We start from the raw sequence: 18,811 nt of genomic DNA, 5'->3' as shown, positions 1-18,811 counted from the left end.
ATTTACCCTGCATAGCATTAAGGTATTAATTACATGAGGTTCATTAGATTGCAGAGTGTTGTAAAGGAACCTTTAAAGTCTGCAAGTGCAGCACCATTGACTAATCAATTGCCATTACCATGCTCACGACAAAGGTCTGGACTCAAGGGACATGCTGGCTGTTGGTGTAACTCCTCCTTAGAGTTGGCATGATGCACTGCAAAAAAAGAGCAGAATCCAGCGTCTCCAGAGGTATGATTTCAAAGTTCTAATACATACAAAAAGAGGCTGGTTAACAATAACAAACTGTTCTGCACTTGTTTCAGTACCAAAGAAGAAAAAGTTTAGGACACAGAGCACTTGATGAGCTTCAGTATAAACGTAGAGTGAGGATTAGGACTTATGTCTCTGCCTCTGTCTCCCTGTCACCTCTGACCCTCTCTCTTATACGAGAGGGAGGCAGGACGACTGGGAGACTGGCAGCAGGTCTCACTGCTCTGGGGGACAAACTGTACGTCAGCCAACAAAAAACTATTTCAATAAATCCGCACAGAGACATTATCTCATATGGATACAGTCATCAGTTAGTGACTAACAGCTGGTTCCTCGTTTTATGTGGTTTGGCTTTTATTAAGGAGGACACGTTTTCAGAGGAATAATAAAGATGATTAAGGACATGATTCAGCATGCGAAGAAACATCCAGGGGTAGGTTGGATTACATGTTATTTGTTGAACCTTAATTCTTTTTGAGAAATGAGTCTAGACACAATTGTAAGGATTAAAAAACATTTTAAACTATTGGATAAATGCAAGAAGTACAGACAAGCAGTATAGATTGGATGCATAATTTTTTATGCACAAGTTTCTTTAATTTATTTGTAACATTTTTTTTTTAGAAAAACAATATGCAACAAAGATATAACACAGATAACAATGCTTTACATAGAATGTTTGAAATACAATATGAGGCAAATATGACAAAGAAAACTACAAAATGTAAGAGCTAGAGGTGTTGCCAAAGACAAACAAAATCCAGTTCTCCAACAGTTTTTTGCCATGAAAACACCTATTAATGAGAATTAAAAAAAATAAAAAAATACAATACACCCAACACAGAAAAAAGGTGAACTCTTCAGCTGAAAGCTCCAGATACTCTGGAAACTTAAAAGACCTTCGAGTGTGAGTTCCTAAATAACATTCAAATGTTTGAAACCAGCACTGTGACAGCACATAATTTCCCTAGCTTCTTAATTTGCTTTACTATCTTAATAAATAAAAAGAAGAAAGGACAACACAAGCTGTGTGCACTTGTTTTTTTTTTCCCCTCTGTTGCCTCAGAGCTATACTGAGGGTGACCCAAATTCATGGACTGACAGGGCTGGCTTGGCAGTACACCAGAAAAGTAATAAGGGCAGCAACAGTATCGAACCCCTGCGAGTATAAAACACTTCCTATATTGGTCAGGCTGGATGGTGAAAGGTGAACCTCTCAGTTTGTGGCTCAGTGTGAAGATATCAGAACCATGCAGTAGATGACTTCCTATACACGAGCATGTCTTCATTATTTGCTCCTTGTTTGTGTGTATGTGTCAGATCAAAGGTGACCTGCTTCTGTGTGTGTGTGTGTGTGTGTGTGTGTGTGTGTTTGCTGCTTGTGTTTACTCTGGTGATGACAGAGCTGATGCTTCTGCACTCAGTGCATAGTGTGCGTGTGTGTGTGCTCTATGAACCAATTTCCAAGGTCATAGAGTCTGCAGAGATGCTTTACACTGAAAGTAAGGTTTCCCATACAGAATTTAATGATAAAATAAAATACTTTTGTACGTGGTAGTTTCAGATTTATCATCTTAAAGTACATTTTGCATACATAAGAAATTGTCTTTGAATTTTCTGCAGATAGTTTCAATGAGAGGAGTGTTTAAACATGAAATCTGGAATAGCTTGAACTGTGAGGAGATGAATGGCTTATGGACAGACAGATGGATTACAGATGATAAATCAGTGGACAAACTGATGGATGGATGACATGTGGATGGGCAAAAAAGCAAATGGGCAGACAGAGAATGTAGAATGAAGACAATCTATAAAGCAAAAGGCAGCAAACGTATGGAGGAGAGCAAATACAAGCTGGAACATCAGGTCCTCAGATGGTCCACAGTAGTAATAAGTGTTGCATATGAAAGGTAGACGCTCAACCTAACAACCAGTGTGCTGGAAGACTCATAACGGTGATAAATGAATTTAGAGATGGATGATGGAAGGATGGATAGTGAGTATCGACAAACTAATGATGGATGGATTTCAAATATGCTCCTGAACATGTTTTGAAGTGGATAAATCAAGCTTACAATGAGTTTCTTAAATTACTTTCTAAAAATCAACTTAGAGCTAAAATATCTCAACATAGTTTGCACGTGATGATGTTTGATTAAAAGTACTTTTTGAAAACAAAATAATTGTGTTGCCTTGATCATCCAAGTATTTAATGGCTGTAAGTGGAAAATCATAATAAATAACAGAAATAAAAGCTAAAAAGCATCATTCTATGTTAATCTGTATTATGTGTTTCAGTTAGAAAATTAAGTTATGCTCTGTTTAGTAAATTGAGCTAAACTTTAGTCTAGTTTAGCGCAATGTAAACTAAATTGAGCTACTTTAGTTTAATTCAATTTACTAAATTCAAATTTACTAAATTGGAGCTATTTAATAGCAATTTCTTTATGGATCATAGGAAATCCATTCTAAAATTTATTTTAATAAATTTAAACTTGTGCACCACTTCATAGCTGTTTATTCCATAATCTGTTATAACATTATGGAAAAAATATTTATTCCATAAATGTCTACTTAAAATCGTGATTTTATGTAGACACCAACACAATCCCAAATTTAATATGACATTCATGGTCATAATAAAAGGGAACTAATTGTTAGTTTGCACGATTACCAAAACGTTTTGAAACAGCTAGCTTCCTACTTTAAACTGAGAGAATGTGAGATTATTTATGACCCATTGTATCTTGGTGGGCTGTCTCTTACAGGACGATGCTCTTTATTAAAAAGAGATTCATTCAAGCAACCAAACCATTGAATTTAAATGTTCCAATCAATCCCACAGCTGTTCAGACATAAAGCTGCAGTCCCTGTGAAAAAACACAGAGTTCCTTTAAATCAAGACTAAAAACACAACTGTTTAGATTTACTTTTGAACTATTATAATTAGAACATTGACCAACATATTATATGATGTGTATTGATGATGGCACTTGATAAAATGTAGTATTTGTTCCTGCATCAGATGCAGTGTTGAGAAGCACTGATTGAATTTTATAGCAGAGGAGAGATTTTCTTTGGAGCCACAAATCATGCATCTCTTTCTGGTAATCCAATAGATGTTTTGCAAGACTCAGCTCCTTAGTTCCAGTGAAAGTAAATGCTCAGCATGGGAACAGTGTGGAGATAGCTTTCCTGTTCCATCCTGACTGGCTACAATACAAAAGTCGAGGTCCGGAAACACATAAATGAGCAAGTTTGTTGTGAAAGAAATTGACTGGCCTGCACAAAGTCCTAACCTCAACCTAGCAGAACACCTCAGGGATATATTAGAGCAGACACTGAGATCCAGGCCTTCTTGTCTGACACTAGTGTCTGACCTCATAAATGCTCTTCTGGAAGAACATTTCTAAACCTTGTGGAAGAAATTCCCAAAGAGTGTAAGCTGTTTTAGTGGAAAAGGCTGGGCCAACTTGATGCTAAACCCTATGGATTAACAGGGGATATTACTCAAGCTTATCTGTGTGTTGAGACATACAAGCGAAATCATTTGGTAACATAGTGTATTTTAACCTGCAGCCCTCACAGTTATGAACATGGGGCTAAGGGAAAGGTTTTAATCTTTGAATAGGAGTAGAGGTAACATTGTGAAATGGATTAAGCCAAACAGTAAACAGTTGGATTTATTCATGAAAAGATTTATAGCATGCTCCTTCCTTTATGGGAGTAGCGTTTTCTCTAGAAGTCCTTTGTGGTTCTGTGTACCTGAGGGAATACTGCTGTATCCACCAGAAGTTTCAATGTTGTTAAGAATTAAAGTTTTATCATTAGACATCTTTCTAATCAACAACTAGGCGAGTGGCATTACATTTAGCGGAGGACAGATGTCTGGATGCAGCTGAGTAGAGACATCCTTCAGTTCAACCTGATCAAACTGTCAGCTCTCTACAGCTTGACTAGATCTGTGTGTGCCGCAAACAGATGTTCGCCAGCGGTGTGGCTCTCCCTCTGATTCGTGCATGGTAAAAACAGGCAAGAAATATAAGGCAGTTAAGTGTCGACAAATAGATGCAGCGCGGTTTAAGGTTTCTCTCACCTAAGCTTAGGTGTTTAAGATGACAAATCACATAATCCTCCTGTCCCTTTAACATGCTTTTTTATTTTAATTCCCATCTGAGTCACCAGTCAGAACCTCTGCACACACATTTGCTGACAGTAGTGTCTAAATTTACTGAGTTTGTGTGAAAGTGTGTGTTTTGCTCAATCTGACAGCTATAGTGTTATAGGAAGAAAATCTGCTGCAAACACACACAAACACACACACGCACACACACACCCGCAGACACACGTACAGATGATGGTTCTTGCTTCTTTAGTGTCCTTGCCTTTTCAACCCGTGCTGACAGTGAGCAACCTCGCACATGGCCTGAGCTTCATGCATATGCAAAAGGGCACAGAGAGGTGAAAGAAGAATGATAATAACTACCTGTATGCGTGCGTGTGTAGGCGTGTGTACGTGTGTGTGGGTTCCACACAAATGCATGTTCATATAGCCAATGGAGTGACGGGATGCAATGTACTTATGACATGTATCATAGTGGTCTGAGACTAATTTGTCCTTTCTCCCCTGCCTTTAGTTAATCCCTCAGTTTTTCTTCATGACTCTGGGCATCTCAGGGGCCACACTCTACCTCATCCGTCTGGCAAGAGGGCCCCATGTCACGTAAGACTGCCTGGTTTAGTGAATTTACTTCTGCTGCCGTTTGTCTCCAAACAACCACAAACTTTGATGGGACAGTATTGTGTGTTCTTCAGCCACATAGTGTCATTTTATAGCACAATGAAATAACTGCGTTAACTTCAGTTGTTGTAAAAATGCTATTGGTATCAAATATGACTGAAAAAATTTGAAGTAGTTATATAAAGACTTGAAATTGCGCCTCTATCTCTTGAAAACCTGGTCTTTCTGAAACTCCGCCTGCAGGAAGTCATCACATCATCTCTCCTCTATTAACCCTTTACAACATTTTTACCAACAGTGCTATGAGAAGTAGCTTGTATATATTGACCTCAAAAGAGCTTCCTAACTTGAATAGCATATTTTCTAATCTTTCCCATCTCAAAGAAGGGCTGAGATTAGGATGTCTCAGAATCACATTATTCATATCAGCAGGAAAAGGAAGTCATGGATTATTAAAATTCTTGGAAAATTGAAAAGTAAAGCACATTTTAAAATGTGTGTCAGGTCTACTTTGTAAGTACTGACATGAGTTTCAAGTGTCATCTGTAATTTTGACCAAAAACAAGTTTCATATATTAAACTTTTTAGGTTATTTAATATAAAAAATTACTTTGTGCTCCTACAGTAAAACTGTGAATTTAGTATTTAGTTATTTTTATTTTATTTTACATTTTAAAATACTTTACCACAGGTGTGTATAAATGTTGAGGGGGTTGTACTTGTTGTATTAAGTCATGAAGTTGTAATATTATGCTCCTTGCTTAGAGCTGTAAAGCTACTGTTGAGGATTTACCCAACAAAAGTGGAGCGCTGCACTGCTCCTCCCTGCTGCACTGACGCAGACAATCAACATTAAATAATCACAAGAGGGAAAGCTGACCGACTTTCTCATAAAAGCAAGTGAAGTGTGCACAGCAACATCTGGGTAGGTCAGAGGAGGAGTATGGAGCTCTTTGGCCACCATTACTAAACACATGCTATGTAAAAAAGAAAAAGAAAATTAATAGATTAGCAAAGTTGCCAACTCAAAAGCATGGGGGTGGTAATGTTCTACTTAGGGATTATGAAGTAACTAATAACACAGGATTCAAGTTTACCTAAAATAAAATGGAAGGATAGATTCTGCTAAAGTTAGCAGAATCTAGGTCCAAATGTTATGCAGTCATTAAAGAAAGTGAACGAAAAGCCTCTTCAGCAAAACACACCCAGAGCTGAGCTCATCATCCACAAAGAGCTGCTTAGACTAAGCAGAAATTTTGTCTCCCCCATCTGGCAGTAGACCTATTACACAAATGTCCAGTGGCAATGGATTATGGTTTTGAAGAAAAAGTTTTATCATTTTTTTTTTCAATTTTCTTCTTTTTACACTATGATGAACACAGTGAGGTTTTTTTTAGCGAGTGTGTCCATGTTTTTGATGATCAAATGTCGACACACAAGATTCAAAATAAATGGCTGGAAATATGATCATTTTAATTAGACTATGAGTACGTCACATTCTTCTTCTAAAACAAAAAGTGAAGCTTTTGGAACTGCGCTGACTTTTTTTATACTACATGTGCATGCACCTGCTCTGGTGTTTAAAACACCTTCCGCATATTAAGTATGCATCAACGTCACCTGCACCTGCAGAGGGTGCAGGTGAAGTCAATGAATCAAAAGAACTTTAGATGATTTTAGCTGCAAGAAAACTGAAGTTAAACAAAACAAAAAAAAAGCAACAATTAGTGTCTGAATTTTAAAAGTAAGTCTTTGGATTTTTGCCAAGTGCCATCTATTCACACAATACCGTTAAGACAAACAGTCTATATAACAACTAGTTTTTTGCATGGTGAATTTAGCAGGATCACTATATTACTCAAAGATAAAAATAAAGTACAAATAAAAAACATCTTGCACGAACAACAGGTGTGTGTGGAAACACTGAAGTGTTTTACACAGGAAAATATTGGCACCTGGCTTTTTGCAAACAATAAACCTCTACTGTGAGTCAACTACTCACTGTAAACATCAAAGTAGTTTAAAGATTTACAAATTGTGAATTTGTATAAACAACAGATTTTTTTTTATAGTATTACGGTAGACATTTTATCCCATAGTTGCTTATCTCCTCGGGTTAAGAGATTAAATAAGTATGATCCTTCAAACAGAGCCTCTTCAAAACCAAATCATGAATTATCTTTTTTAAAATGGAGTGATGAGCAAGTCGTACAGACAAAAAAATAATAAAAAAACATTGAATTTTGTCTACCAGAGCCCCACCAAGGCAGCGAACTCTGTGACCACTCACGTAGAGTAAATGTAGATAGACAACGTCCCATTTCATGCCACACAGAACCTCTTGTTCTGAGGGTCAGCCATAAAGCCTGACCTCATCACCAGCTGGTGATGAGTGCTATGGTCAGTGGCTGCCTCCCTCGCAGGCTGCCCAGTGTTTGTTGTAATGGACACACAGGGGGACAGACGCGCTCCTTCTGCCATCCCCATTTGTTTGTGCTTTGGCGCCGTAATGTGCTGCTGGAGGGGGAAGTGGAGGAATGGACTGTCGCTCTGGAGTGCTGTGAAATCCAGACTTTGGTTAATGAACAGGGAAAGGACTGCCAATTCACTGGGCTGACTTCATCTCATAATCACTTTTTCCTCTCCTGACTTTTGTCTCCCTTTAGTTTGTGAGTTTCGTTTTGCCTCCGTCATTCTTCTCCTTCCTTTTTATTTCTTATTTGTTACATTATTTGACATCCTGTAATTCTGCCCCAAGTTATTCTGCACTCATTCTTTTATTTCCTCTTATATTCATATTTTGTTCTCCCTTCTTCTCTTTCTGTGGATCGTTCCACGTTTGCAGCTTCTGGGACAAAAAGAACAACCCTGAGCCCTGGAACAAGCTCGATCCGACCTATCAGTACAAGGTGACAATTCCCATCTCATAATTTACAGCTGCCTTCCTCTTCACAGAATTATAATCTTGACAAAACCACCACTGCTTCTCTGAGTCAAAGAAAATCTAGCAAACACCCTAAGCGTATTGTAAGTTCAGTTTATTATTAATAATGATTGAAAAGGTTTTCTATGTAAGCAAAACAGCAGACTGTCACTTATTTGCAGCTTTCAGCTCCTGGATGAGCATGTGGTGACTGCAGAAATATTGATATCTCTCATATTAAGTATGCTTCAGTGTCACATGCTTAAAGCACACAGTGATGTTTGAGATATGTGTTTCAGTGATTCTTGAAAAGAGGGACATAACAGGTCCTATGGATAAAGCACACAATTGAAATAAAATATACACAAAATATAATTTTTTCAAATATCTGACTACACTAACCTGGGCCATGTCACCACAACAATGAATATTTTTCTGGTGTTTGCTGAATATTTTTTATATTAAATATTGTGGATAGTGTCTTTAAAATCTCTTGTCCTGGACCAGAACTCTGACCTCTTTCTTTTTCTTCCTTTGCCAACAGGGCTAAGCAGCTCCAGTTAGCTTATGTTATTCTATAGTGTTTTGTTTAGTATACTGTAAAGATTTCACAGACCTGATGATCAGACTAGCATCATGTAAATTGAGGTCGTTTGGCATTTCATGAACTCCGTCAGTTTTTAACTGACAGTGTGACTCTTTCAGTGATAATGTTGACAAATCTCACTTAAACATGCAAATAGTTCTTTTCAATGTCTTTTACATAAATGACATTTCTTCACATGTATCAAGTATTTCTTTTTAGTCACTTGTTTGTCACCACCTTCAGTTCTGCATCAACTCCTTCAGATGAACTTTATGTTGCTTTTTTATTTCAAATAATATTTCTTGAAACGTTTGTCTGTAAAACTGAGTAAAAATATCACCAATAGGATCTTTAAAAAATAATTTTATATTTATTTTGTCAGATGGCGATGACAAAGTTCTGGGTCAGGTCCATTAAAAATTTTATATATAAAAAAAAATTGCAACTGGGAGCCTGTACCTTAGCATCTTTACATTTCCAAACCATTATTTGTCATATTTGTGTACAGAAGCTTGAGGAATAACTAGAACAAATGTGGGAAAATTTAAACCCATTTTGTCCCACTTCTCAATCATCACTGGTTTATTAAGTCTTGCCCATCTAATTGAAATTTGCTATTTAAAATTGAGACATACTACAAAGTGCATGAGGCTGAGGTGCTTGTCATATTTTTGTCCCTTACAACACAATGAGGTTTCTTCTGATACGCATTTGCAAGGAAAGGCGTATCAGAAGAAACAAATGAACACTTTATTTACTCAATACGAAGAAATCAACCATTTGATTTGCACTGATGTAAATGATGTGATTTTAGAGGAAAGATAACTTTCTGAAGATTTGTAAAGTCAGAGGAATAAAAGTTACTGCAGACGAAAAGTCCCGACGAAACATGTTTAATTCTCACTAGCAAGTCAAAGGTCGTGCATTGAAATTCCACCAATGTCCAAACAATAATCATAATGAGGATGGGGGAGTGAAAGTGAAGAAAGGGGAGAAGCTTTAACTGTTAAATTGATCATAAAAAGTACATGTAGCAAAAATAACCCGTGCAATAAAAAAGCAAGTCTTTTATTTTTAAATGACTGTAATCTCTCCTGAGAATCTGGAGGAGAAAAATGACAAAAATCATTGTAAATCATGTTTGTGCGAGCATGTTTGTACAATTTTGAAGCCCCTCTTCAGCCCCGCTGAAGACAGCGCTGATTAATTTAATTTAAGCAAAGCAGATTTAAATGTATTCCACCTTCCCTCCACAGTTTGTTGCCATCAACACAGACTACAAGAGCCTGAAGAAGGACAGACCCGACTTCTAAAGGTCCTCCAGGCATGTTCAGGGGCACCACGTTCAGGAGGACCTCCGATTACAGCTGTCACCTCACCTTATGTAAAACTGTATGCTCATGTAACCTTGTGTGTACCTCTGCAATGTCAACTCTGAGAAAATAATACAAAGAAGAAAAACATTAAAAGATGGTTCGAATTTTAGAGTGATCAGCTTTATCTTGTAACATTCAACTGATCAGATGATGGCATAAAATGATCCGTGCTTTAACAAGCTTTCCCTTTACATCAAGAGTTCTGCACATTTCATTTACAAAGAGAATTATTTTTTAAAATCTAAATAAATTCAATGTATGTTTGCTTAATTATGTTGCTTGTCGTATTTATAGTGTTTAGTTCACCATTTAGCATTAATAACCAAGAATTTTCAGTGACTACTCCTGACTATTAAACATACGCTCTATCAGACAGTTTCATGCTAGTTTGATTAAAACATATTATTTCCTCTGTCTTGTCCATTTAATCATTTCTTTAGTATTCAGCTTATGATGAAGTCAGTTACATTGGTAGCGTGTTCAAATTTTGAGCAGCAGGACTTTCTCGCACTGAAAGGAGCAAATGATCGGAAATGAATTAGAATTTGTGGCCAATTTGGGTTCATACAGACATAAGTCCAAAATTATTTATTCCCCCTAGCAGATGTTTGTTTAAACTGATCTTTTAATTTTACCAACATGTTTCTTCTGAACAATATTATTGCTCTGGTGTTTCCCAGTCAGACTTCAAACTGAAAGTATCTGTGACAAGAGCGAAGGATTAGGGTTATGGCGAGGAGCCTCTCCAACCTCAAACATTTGGAGCTCATTACTAAATAAAACACCAGTTGAAACATGCAAAAACCTGCTCAAGATTCAACTAAGGCAATGTTCAATGTAATGCCATTAAAGATGTTTTAATTGATTATTAAGAAATAATTTGACTTGCTTTTTTTAGTTTCAATATAAAAGAATAAAAAAAACTATTTTACTTGTAAATTTTAAATAAAATTCTCATTTGAATAAATAAAAATATGAAAGGAAGTAGGACAGAGAAAGACGCGGTGAACGCCCGGGGACGGGATTTGAACTCGGGACCGCTGCATGGAAAACTGTGACCTGAGCAAATGCAGCACCGGCTCTACAAACATATCAGAATAAACCCAAACGAAACGTCTGATCCTTTTTATACATTTACCATTAAATAATAAAAGAGGAAAGTAAACTGCTCACATTATGGCACATTTGGTTTATATTCTGACTATTTTCAGAGAATACAGGCAAAGAAGTTTCTCTGCATCATTATGCACAAATTTTGATTTTGTGTTCAAAGAAAAGAAAAATGAGTTGAATGAATCAGGTGATCAATCATTCTTTCTTTTTTTTTTCTTTAATCATGGCTTCAAACATCTAAGAGAGCAAAAATAAACCCTTCAATCAAGTTTTTATGGGCCTTTGGTGAATTTCTGAATCTATCTCACAAGACACAGCAGTTGTTTCTAGAATGGGAGACAGATCTTTCAGTTATCCGACTCTTGAGGGTCTCAGACACCCTGTCTACTTTTACAACTGATTAAAACTTTTCTTTTGATAACTAGATTCCCGGTAGTTATGATGTAATGGGCCTTGACCACTGCTGGACATACTGGACACTGTTCCTCACTTTGCTATTTTTGCCGACTATGCGCCATTTCTGCATTGTCTGCAGCTATTGCTGCCATTAACTTTATGCTCTCTTTCTCTGTTTTTCCCGATGCATAAAAGTGACACCTGGTCTGGCGTCTCAGTTTAGCTGTGACACCTTTCTGGAAGGAGCCAACATCTAAAGTATGAATTTATGCTCTCTTTCTATAAATTATATGCTTGATTCTGTCTTTCTGTGTTGACCCTTCCCTCTTAGAAAAAGTAATTAAATAAGCAATACATCCCCTCTAGCCTGGGAACACCTTGGGATCCCCCAGAATCAGTGTTGCTGTGGATGTAGACATCTGGGTTTCCACTTTAAATGAAAATGAGATTGACAATTAGGTTGTCTGGTGGTGGTGGGGAATGTGCTAATACTGCAACACCTTCGCAAGAGAACGTTACCTTGAACCTTGAGTTAAGGTTCAAGGTAGGAAAACATTTTATCTGCAAATTAACTTTGGGAAATGAACAAAAAGCAAAGCACAGCTGCTTAGCTAACTTCTGTAACAGACTATGCTCTACTGAGCTCAGAGGATTGCTTATAATTTTCAGAATAAAACATTATTTACTCAGCTAATCACTTCACAAATCCAGCACTGCTGGGATAAGTAAGTCACACATGCATGCATGCTGAGATGTGAAGTTGCAGATAAAAAGGACCAAAATAGAAATCAATCATGAGAGGAGAAGGCTTGTGTGGGTCAGAGAACATTTTTAGACGATTTCAGATGCTGAGCATAAAATATCATTTTCAATCTGGAACTGAGTAAGAGAAATGAATCGGTACTTTCTGCAAATATGTGTCTCCTGGTAGCATAATTCTCCCCTCCTGGAGGAATCAGTGGATGATGAAGTTTTGTCTGTGCGAGCTCGTTTGTGTGCTCCTTAGCATCGGTTAGCATCAGTAGACAGCAGACAACATAAAATCCTTCCCTAATGACACACAAACTTGTCTCAATGTCAGGCCCCTGGGCTCTGCTAATACACTGCTTTATAGACAATCTATGTTCCAGACCCTGCATGGGCCCATTTAGGGCTCCATGTGTGTCTGTGTGTGCACTTTTTTAACAGCAATATGCTTCATCCAACAGCGTAGTGACCTGCCCAGTGGGTACGGTCTGTTATTGTGTGTGTATGTGTAGGTGTGTGTATTCGCTTATGTCAGATACAGAAAACCTGCTGACAGGTAATCAGCCACGCCAAAGCATCACACCAGGGCATAATAGCAAGGTCACACACTCTACAGTTATCCTGCCTGAACAGCTACACTGGTAACTGTGATTGTGTTGCTTCTGCTAATGTAAAACGGTACAGAGAGCACTTCAGGCTCAACACACCAGCTTCCTGATTATAATTAGCACTTCGTTTTATTGCTTTGTTTTTTTTTACAGTCAAGTCCAGGACTTTGTGTTGGGTCACAGTGGACAGTTTGCCTACTTTCATGTTATTTGAGAAACATTTTTGCACCCAAGGCATTTTGGAATCTTGTATCATCACTTGAACCACAAAACAAATGTAATTTCTCAATATTTTTCCAGATATCTGGTATTTATAAAAAATAAATACCAGATCAAAGTTGTTTTCATCAATTCACTGCTAATTTTATCTAAAAAACAAAACAAAAAACAGATCAAGTTTCTATGCAGTTATATGGATCTTAATTCTGCTTTAATTTGAAATTAATCAGATTTATTCAAATTGATGAAACAAAGTAAGAAACGGATCCAGTTGTCTGCTGATCAACATTTAAAAGATGAACTATGAAACAGAACCACTAAGCTTTAGGGGGGACAGAAAGCAAACAGAAACACTGGACCAGCAGTTTGTTTTATGAAAAATATAAAAAGTGTAATATCAATGGCTCTCTAAAGAAAATACAGCTAAATACAGGAACACTGAGTCAGTAGTACTCTGTTTGGGAAGGAAGATCAGAATAGCTCTGAAAATAGATTCACACAAGATAGAAACACTGCTTTCTAAGTCTATATTACTTTCACAACTTGTCTTAATATTTATTTTTGTACACTTACATACAGTATTGTATTTTGTTTTAGGAAAAACTGATCTAATATAGAGCTTCTCATTATAACGTTTGATTGTTTTTCCAACTCAGAGCACCTGTACTGAAGAAATATAGGGGGTGAATTACTATAGACCTAATCACAATGTTAACCATTTTCTTTCCAAAACTATTGTATATTTCAAACAGCTTGCAATCAGACATCTGTGAGAAATAAATTGGGAAATGTCTGAAAAAGGTTGTTCCACAAATGCTGCATTTTCTTAAAATGTTCTCCTCAGAAGACGACATCACATCGCTACACGAGAGAGGCAGGAGGGAAACTGATAAAGGCCACCTCCACCCTGGTTCCATCCTCTCTGAGCGAGTAGATATTTTTAGATGAGGATTAATTTTAATGGGTAAGATAAGAAGTAAGTTGTGAGTGCAGGAGGGTTTGAATAAATAAGTAAATAGGACATGCCTGAAAACAGGAGGCGACGGTGGCAGCGTTCGTGTGTGGATGTTGAGAGGCCTTGGGCAGATCCATTGATCTGGCCAAGATAGCGAAGCTTTTCATCACTTAACGTTTTCTCCCAGAGCAGGAACATCAATCCTGGGTTTGTCCACAACTTTATGCTACAAACCAGGACAGGCCTTATTAGTTTTAGATTCCTCATTAACAAAAATGGGGTGACATTTAAAGCTTGAACCCCATTCTGGAGAATTGTAATCTCTTTTGATAAAGTTGTTGGAGCAAAGTCAAATAAAACTACTTGGACAAAGGGGAGTGTTTTTTTTTTTTGGTCCTGGCTTAACAACAACAAATGTGTACCTGCAGTTTTTCAAATGTTATGCAACAATGCAAGTTGACCATTTATAAACAGACATACAAAGAAAAGAAAACTGCATGACTCACCTCAAAATGAAAGAAAATCCACAGGAATCATATCATCCCAAAGAGACTGAAACAACAGGCAGGTCCACAAAAATAATGGCATGAAAATAGCTTGCAGCATATGGATAGCAGGACAAAGATTTCTGCTGAACTGTCTGCCTGGTGTTTTGATTCCCCCACTGATCCAGGAGCAAGAAGAGTTTGCAGCTTGGCAGTGGTAGAACAAAAAGAGAGTCTCTGGCTGCAGGTGTGGAAAAAAAAACAAACAAAAAAAGTGATGCTAAGCCAAGTAACCAAAAGAATGGAATCACACTACCGACATTCTTGATTGTTGACATGCTGTTTTCTGAAATGCTGTGCAAGTTTTGTCGGACGTAAAGGAATTTTGCCTCATTGACAAACCTTCAGAAATGTATAAAATAATCCACACATCCACAGGAATGAATGGTCGGCCATATTGTAGAAGTAAAACACTTTTGCTACATGCACTTAAATTATTTACTGACAGTTTGCCAACTGATCTCCGTAACATATTGCATACAATCCCAGTTTTGACGTTTGTCTTCCCACTGATATATTCACTATATTGAAAGCAGGTAATACTTCCATGATTATTTTATGAAAAATAAACTAACTTTGGTGATATATTCTAGCAGTGGAGACTCTAAAACCATTTGGTAAAATGAATAGGTTTATAAACGTGAAAGTGCGATGAAAAAGTACTTCTCAGTCGTAATGGTAATAATAGTAGACAGTATCGCCCATCTGGTACATTTCCCTGTAATGTTGGTCATCTATCAAAGGCCTAAAACTCCCTCTGATCTGCCCTTTGCCGCTGTACAAAAACACATTCATGCAGGCAGAGTCTCAAATGGAGAGATGATCAAATTAAATCCCCCCGGTGGCTGATCGGACAATAAATCACATCTATTTAATGAGGAGAGGGACAAATGACACTGTCAGCAATTAATTAGAAATGTGTCTTCGGCCCGTCATGTCTGTGTAAGGATAAGTTGAGTGCACAGACAGGTTGGATAGATGCATCTCTGTCACTTCATTACCTGTCATAATTAAATATGCCAGAAGTTGATATGACCGGTTAAAGAAAACAGACCAGGAGAGACGTCTGTTCAACATAATGGTTTTCCAAGTCATATTTATATATTAAAGCCGCGCTAATGCTATGCAATTATCTCTTAATGAAAGACAAGTGGTCCTGAGAGTGTGAGGGCATCGCTTCACTTTGAGTTGTTATGTGAACGCAGTAATCCTAACCCCTGTGTTATCCACCTGCTGCTGATTCAGTTGACAACAGTAAAACACTAATAATAATGTTTTGTGTTTTTAATATAACTAAAATATCAGACATGTAATTTGAAAGCCTCATGTAACTCATATGAACCAAAAACGATGGCATCACATGTCGAAGTCATTTTAAAGGTGTAGTCTGAGTGTTTTGGGGCTTCACTGTTCTACTGTTTGCTTTCAATGCAGAAGCTGAGAGAGGAGTGGGTTTGCCTGAGAAGCAGACAAAGGCCTCCTGCTGAGAAGCAACTTGTCAATCAGAGCCTTGACTCAAGCAAGAGGTAGTTATTTTTAAAAGAATGTGGAAATTAATGTTCTTTATCCAGCCGCAGCAGGTATTATACTCTATTAAATAATTTAGCTTTTTAGTTCAATTTTCAAAATCATGATACTCTTCAAATGTGCAACCAGAATAATTTCAGAAATTAACTGTATTTTAGGTTAGGTTTTTTTTTTATATTGTTTATATATATATTATTCAGTTCCAGATTATTTTACAATTTAAGCCTCTGTTTTTAATATAAATCAGCTTAAGTGAAGAAAACAACTTGTTGGCAAACAAGTGTCACTTACACACTATAGTGTCTTATTACACCCTCATATAGTGCAGGGATAAAGTGTTTCCTCAGATTTAGCCTGTTTTTGATTTATTTGGTCAAACCTAAATGCTTCAGATTGTAATCATTTTAAAGTCAGAAAAAAATGTTTTTAGCAAAGGCAAATCTTCCCCTTAGGGAATAATAAATGTACTCTGATTAACCAAACTTTAGGGGGTTAAAGTTGACTTTGAATTTAATGGCTAGAATTAAGAAATAGCTTGAAACAACCCTGTGTGGCAAAATGAAATAAGATAAAACAAACAAACAAAAAAACGCATTATAAAATCCTAAAAACTATATGCCTGAATGAAAAAAGTGACATTTAACACTTTAGCAATTTGTCTGAGGCTTTGGGACTCCAAGGAAACACAATGGGTGTCGTCACTAAATGGAGAAACACGAAACAGAAGTGAATTTTTCCAGGAGGGGCCCTGGCTACAAAATTGTCCTAAGAGCACATCAATGACTCATCCAATCAGAAAACGGCTTAAAAAATCATCTAGGGAAAAGCAGACCACATTTATTTCAGTCAAGGTCAGTGTTCATGGTTTAACAACAATAGAGAAACTGGGCAAAATGGCAGCCATGGGAGGGTTCCAAGGATAACAGGAAAACACACACAGATATATATATATATATATATATATATATATATATATATATATATAAATTTTTAATCATAACAATTCAGAACACAATCTATCTTCTTCCTGCCACTCATATCATCTTTATGGTACTTTGAAGAGGGATGAACTTTAAATTTATTAGAAGACAACATTGTGTGTATGTATACAAGTATAAATGACTGCCATCATTTTGAGCTAAAGACACTTGATAGTTATCTTTAAACCAGCAATATTGATTTAGTTTGCTTCATTTTATGCTTTCAGAATTAAAATAATTTGAGCGACTAAGAATACACACAGAAACTGTCTCATTTGGCAGTCAAGCCACTGTGTTAGAGAGGATCAGCCGTTCCTGCCCCGTAATCCCCAAAGCGAAGTATTCTCCGCAGGCAGCCTGTCGTCCTGAAAACTTTATTTACTTCTGTTTTCACAAGATGCCAGCCTTGGATTTCCTGCCCCACAAATGCATCTCAGTTACAAAAAAACATTTGCTTTATTTTCTTCTGTTTTTGGCATATTGGCTGCAAGATTGCCAAAGGTCTGTGTCTTTTTCCAACTTATTTTCAATTTCATGTGAAAAAATAGCAAACTGAGTGTTCATAGGGCTGTTGGGGCAATGATCTGGTGCATTCAAGTGTTGGGGGACAGAAAATATGTAACTGTTTTAAAATGAAAAGGTTTTAAAAACACACCATTTGGTATGTTCTCAAAAACTGCAAACCCATTTGACACTGGGTTCACTTTTATGCAGGTACTTAGTATGAAACTCTAACCCACATGGAACCTTACCATTGACCCCAAGACCTGAAATTCTCTAAGCATCTTGAGATTTTTATTGGTTATTAACCACAGAAAATATAACACAAAATAAATGCAATTCAGGTTCTTAAAAATGTTTTGCTGTCACATGGTTAATACACGTTTTACATAAACTACTCAACTGGGTGTAATAACAAAAAATCCTCAACAGACAAAGAAAACAAAACATTAAAATAAGTCCTGTATGAGTAGTTTAAGCTTCATTGCACATGCCAAAAACCGACTACCATAGAAGCCCATTAAGAACCGAGTCCTGTGCCAGCTCTCATTAACAAACCCTGGAGAACAACCTCGAATGGAAATGCTTCCCCACATCTCACTACTAAAATGAGAAAAAGTAACCTGAACAAACAGCAACCTGCCTACGATCGCAACAGTGGCCAAAACATTGCAGCAGATAATCAGGAATTCAAGCATCCTAAAACCACATTATATATCCTTTGTAGCAGACAAGCCTCAGGTAAAAATGTGACAGGCAAAGGTGACAGAAAAACAAAATTCACAGGAATACAGTCGAATTATTTATTGCACAGGTGAATCCTGAAACCAGCGACACAAAGATGTCAATAGAAGGTATTGAAAAACTAAAAAACGCAGCCATGAAATCCCAAAGGAAAGTTTTCCTCTGACATTTTGACAGTGAGCTGCAACATAACTCTCCAAACCAAGTTGAAATCTAGTTTGTAGCTTCAGATTTCATTCTGTCGTGAGGAGTCATTTCTCTGGACCTTTGATTAGCTCTATGGTCCATTTTTGGTTTTCAAGCAGAACAGGGGCAGCTGAGGTGCAGAGGAGTAGAGTAGTTGTCTGACAATCTGGAGATTGTGAGTTTAATTTCAGTTAACCCCCACCGCATGTCGGAGTGGCCTTGGGCAAGAGACTGAACTCCAGAATCCTAAAAACAATGCATATCAATGCAATGATGTGTAAGCTGGTGTCACTCACTGTGTACAAATTCTGGAGAAAAAGAAAATTCTGGAGAAAAAGAAAATCAGTGCAGGTTCAACCAGAAAGTGTAACCTTCAACCACATACAAAGACAAACATAAACGCACACACACA

General features: G+C 37.1%; 1 protein-coding gene across 1 annotated transcript; it reads left to right on the top strand.

The window, feature by feature from the left end:
* Positions 1-429: 429 nt before the first annotated feature.
* Positions 430-10,292, top strand: LOC129358541 (cytochrome c oxidase subunit NDUFA4). The gene is made up of 4 exons (XM_055027670.1): positions 430-685; positions 4,890-4,975; positions 7,839-7,902; positions 9,759-10,292. Exons 1-4 carry the CDS (start codon positions 644-646, stop codon positions 9,813-9,815), a joined length of 249 nt encoding a protein of 82 aa, XP_054883645.1. The 5' UTR covers positions 430-643; the 3' UTR covers positions 9,816-10,292.
* The last annotated feature ends 8,519 nt before the right edge of the window (positions 10,293-18,811 follow it).

This window comes from Poeciliopsis prolifica, unplaced genomic scaffold (assembly GCF_027474105.1).
Source record: "Poeciliopsis prolifica strain line A6 unplaced genomic scaffold, Auburn_PproV2 SCAFFOLD003, whole genome shotgun sequence".
Taxonomy (NCBI): domain Eukaryota; kingdom Metazoa; phylum Chordata; class Actinopteri; order Cyprinodontiformes; family Poeciliidae; genus Poeciliopsis; species Poeciliopsis prolifica.
This window is presented reverse-complemented; position numbering and strand designations above follow the sequence as displayed.

Excerpts from the sequence above, each read along its gene's own strand:
- LOC129358541 (XM_055027670.1), top strand. The coding sequence starts at position 644 with ATGATTAAGGACATGATTCAGCATGCGAAGAAACATCCAGGG. Across the intron at positions 686-4,889 it reads ATGCGAAGAAACATCCAGGG|TTAATCCCTCAGTTTTTCTT; the intron begins GTAGGTTGGATT and ends CCCTGCCTTTAG. Across the intron at positions 7,903-9,758 it reads ATCCGACCTATCAGTACAAG|TTTGTTGCCATCAACACAGA; the intron begins GTGACAATTCCC and ends TTCCCTCCACAG.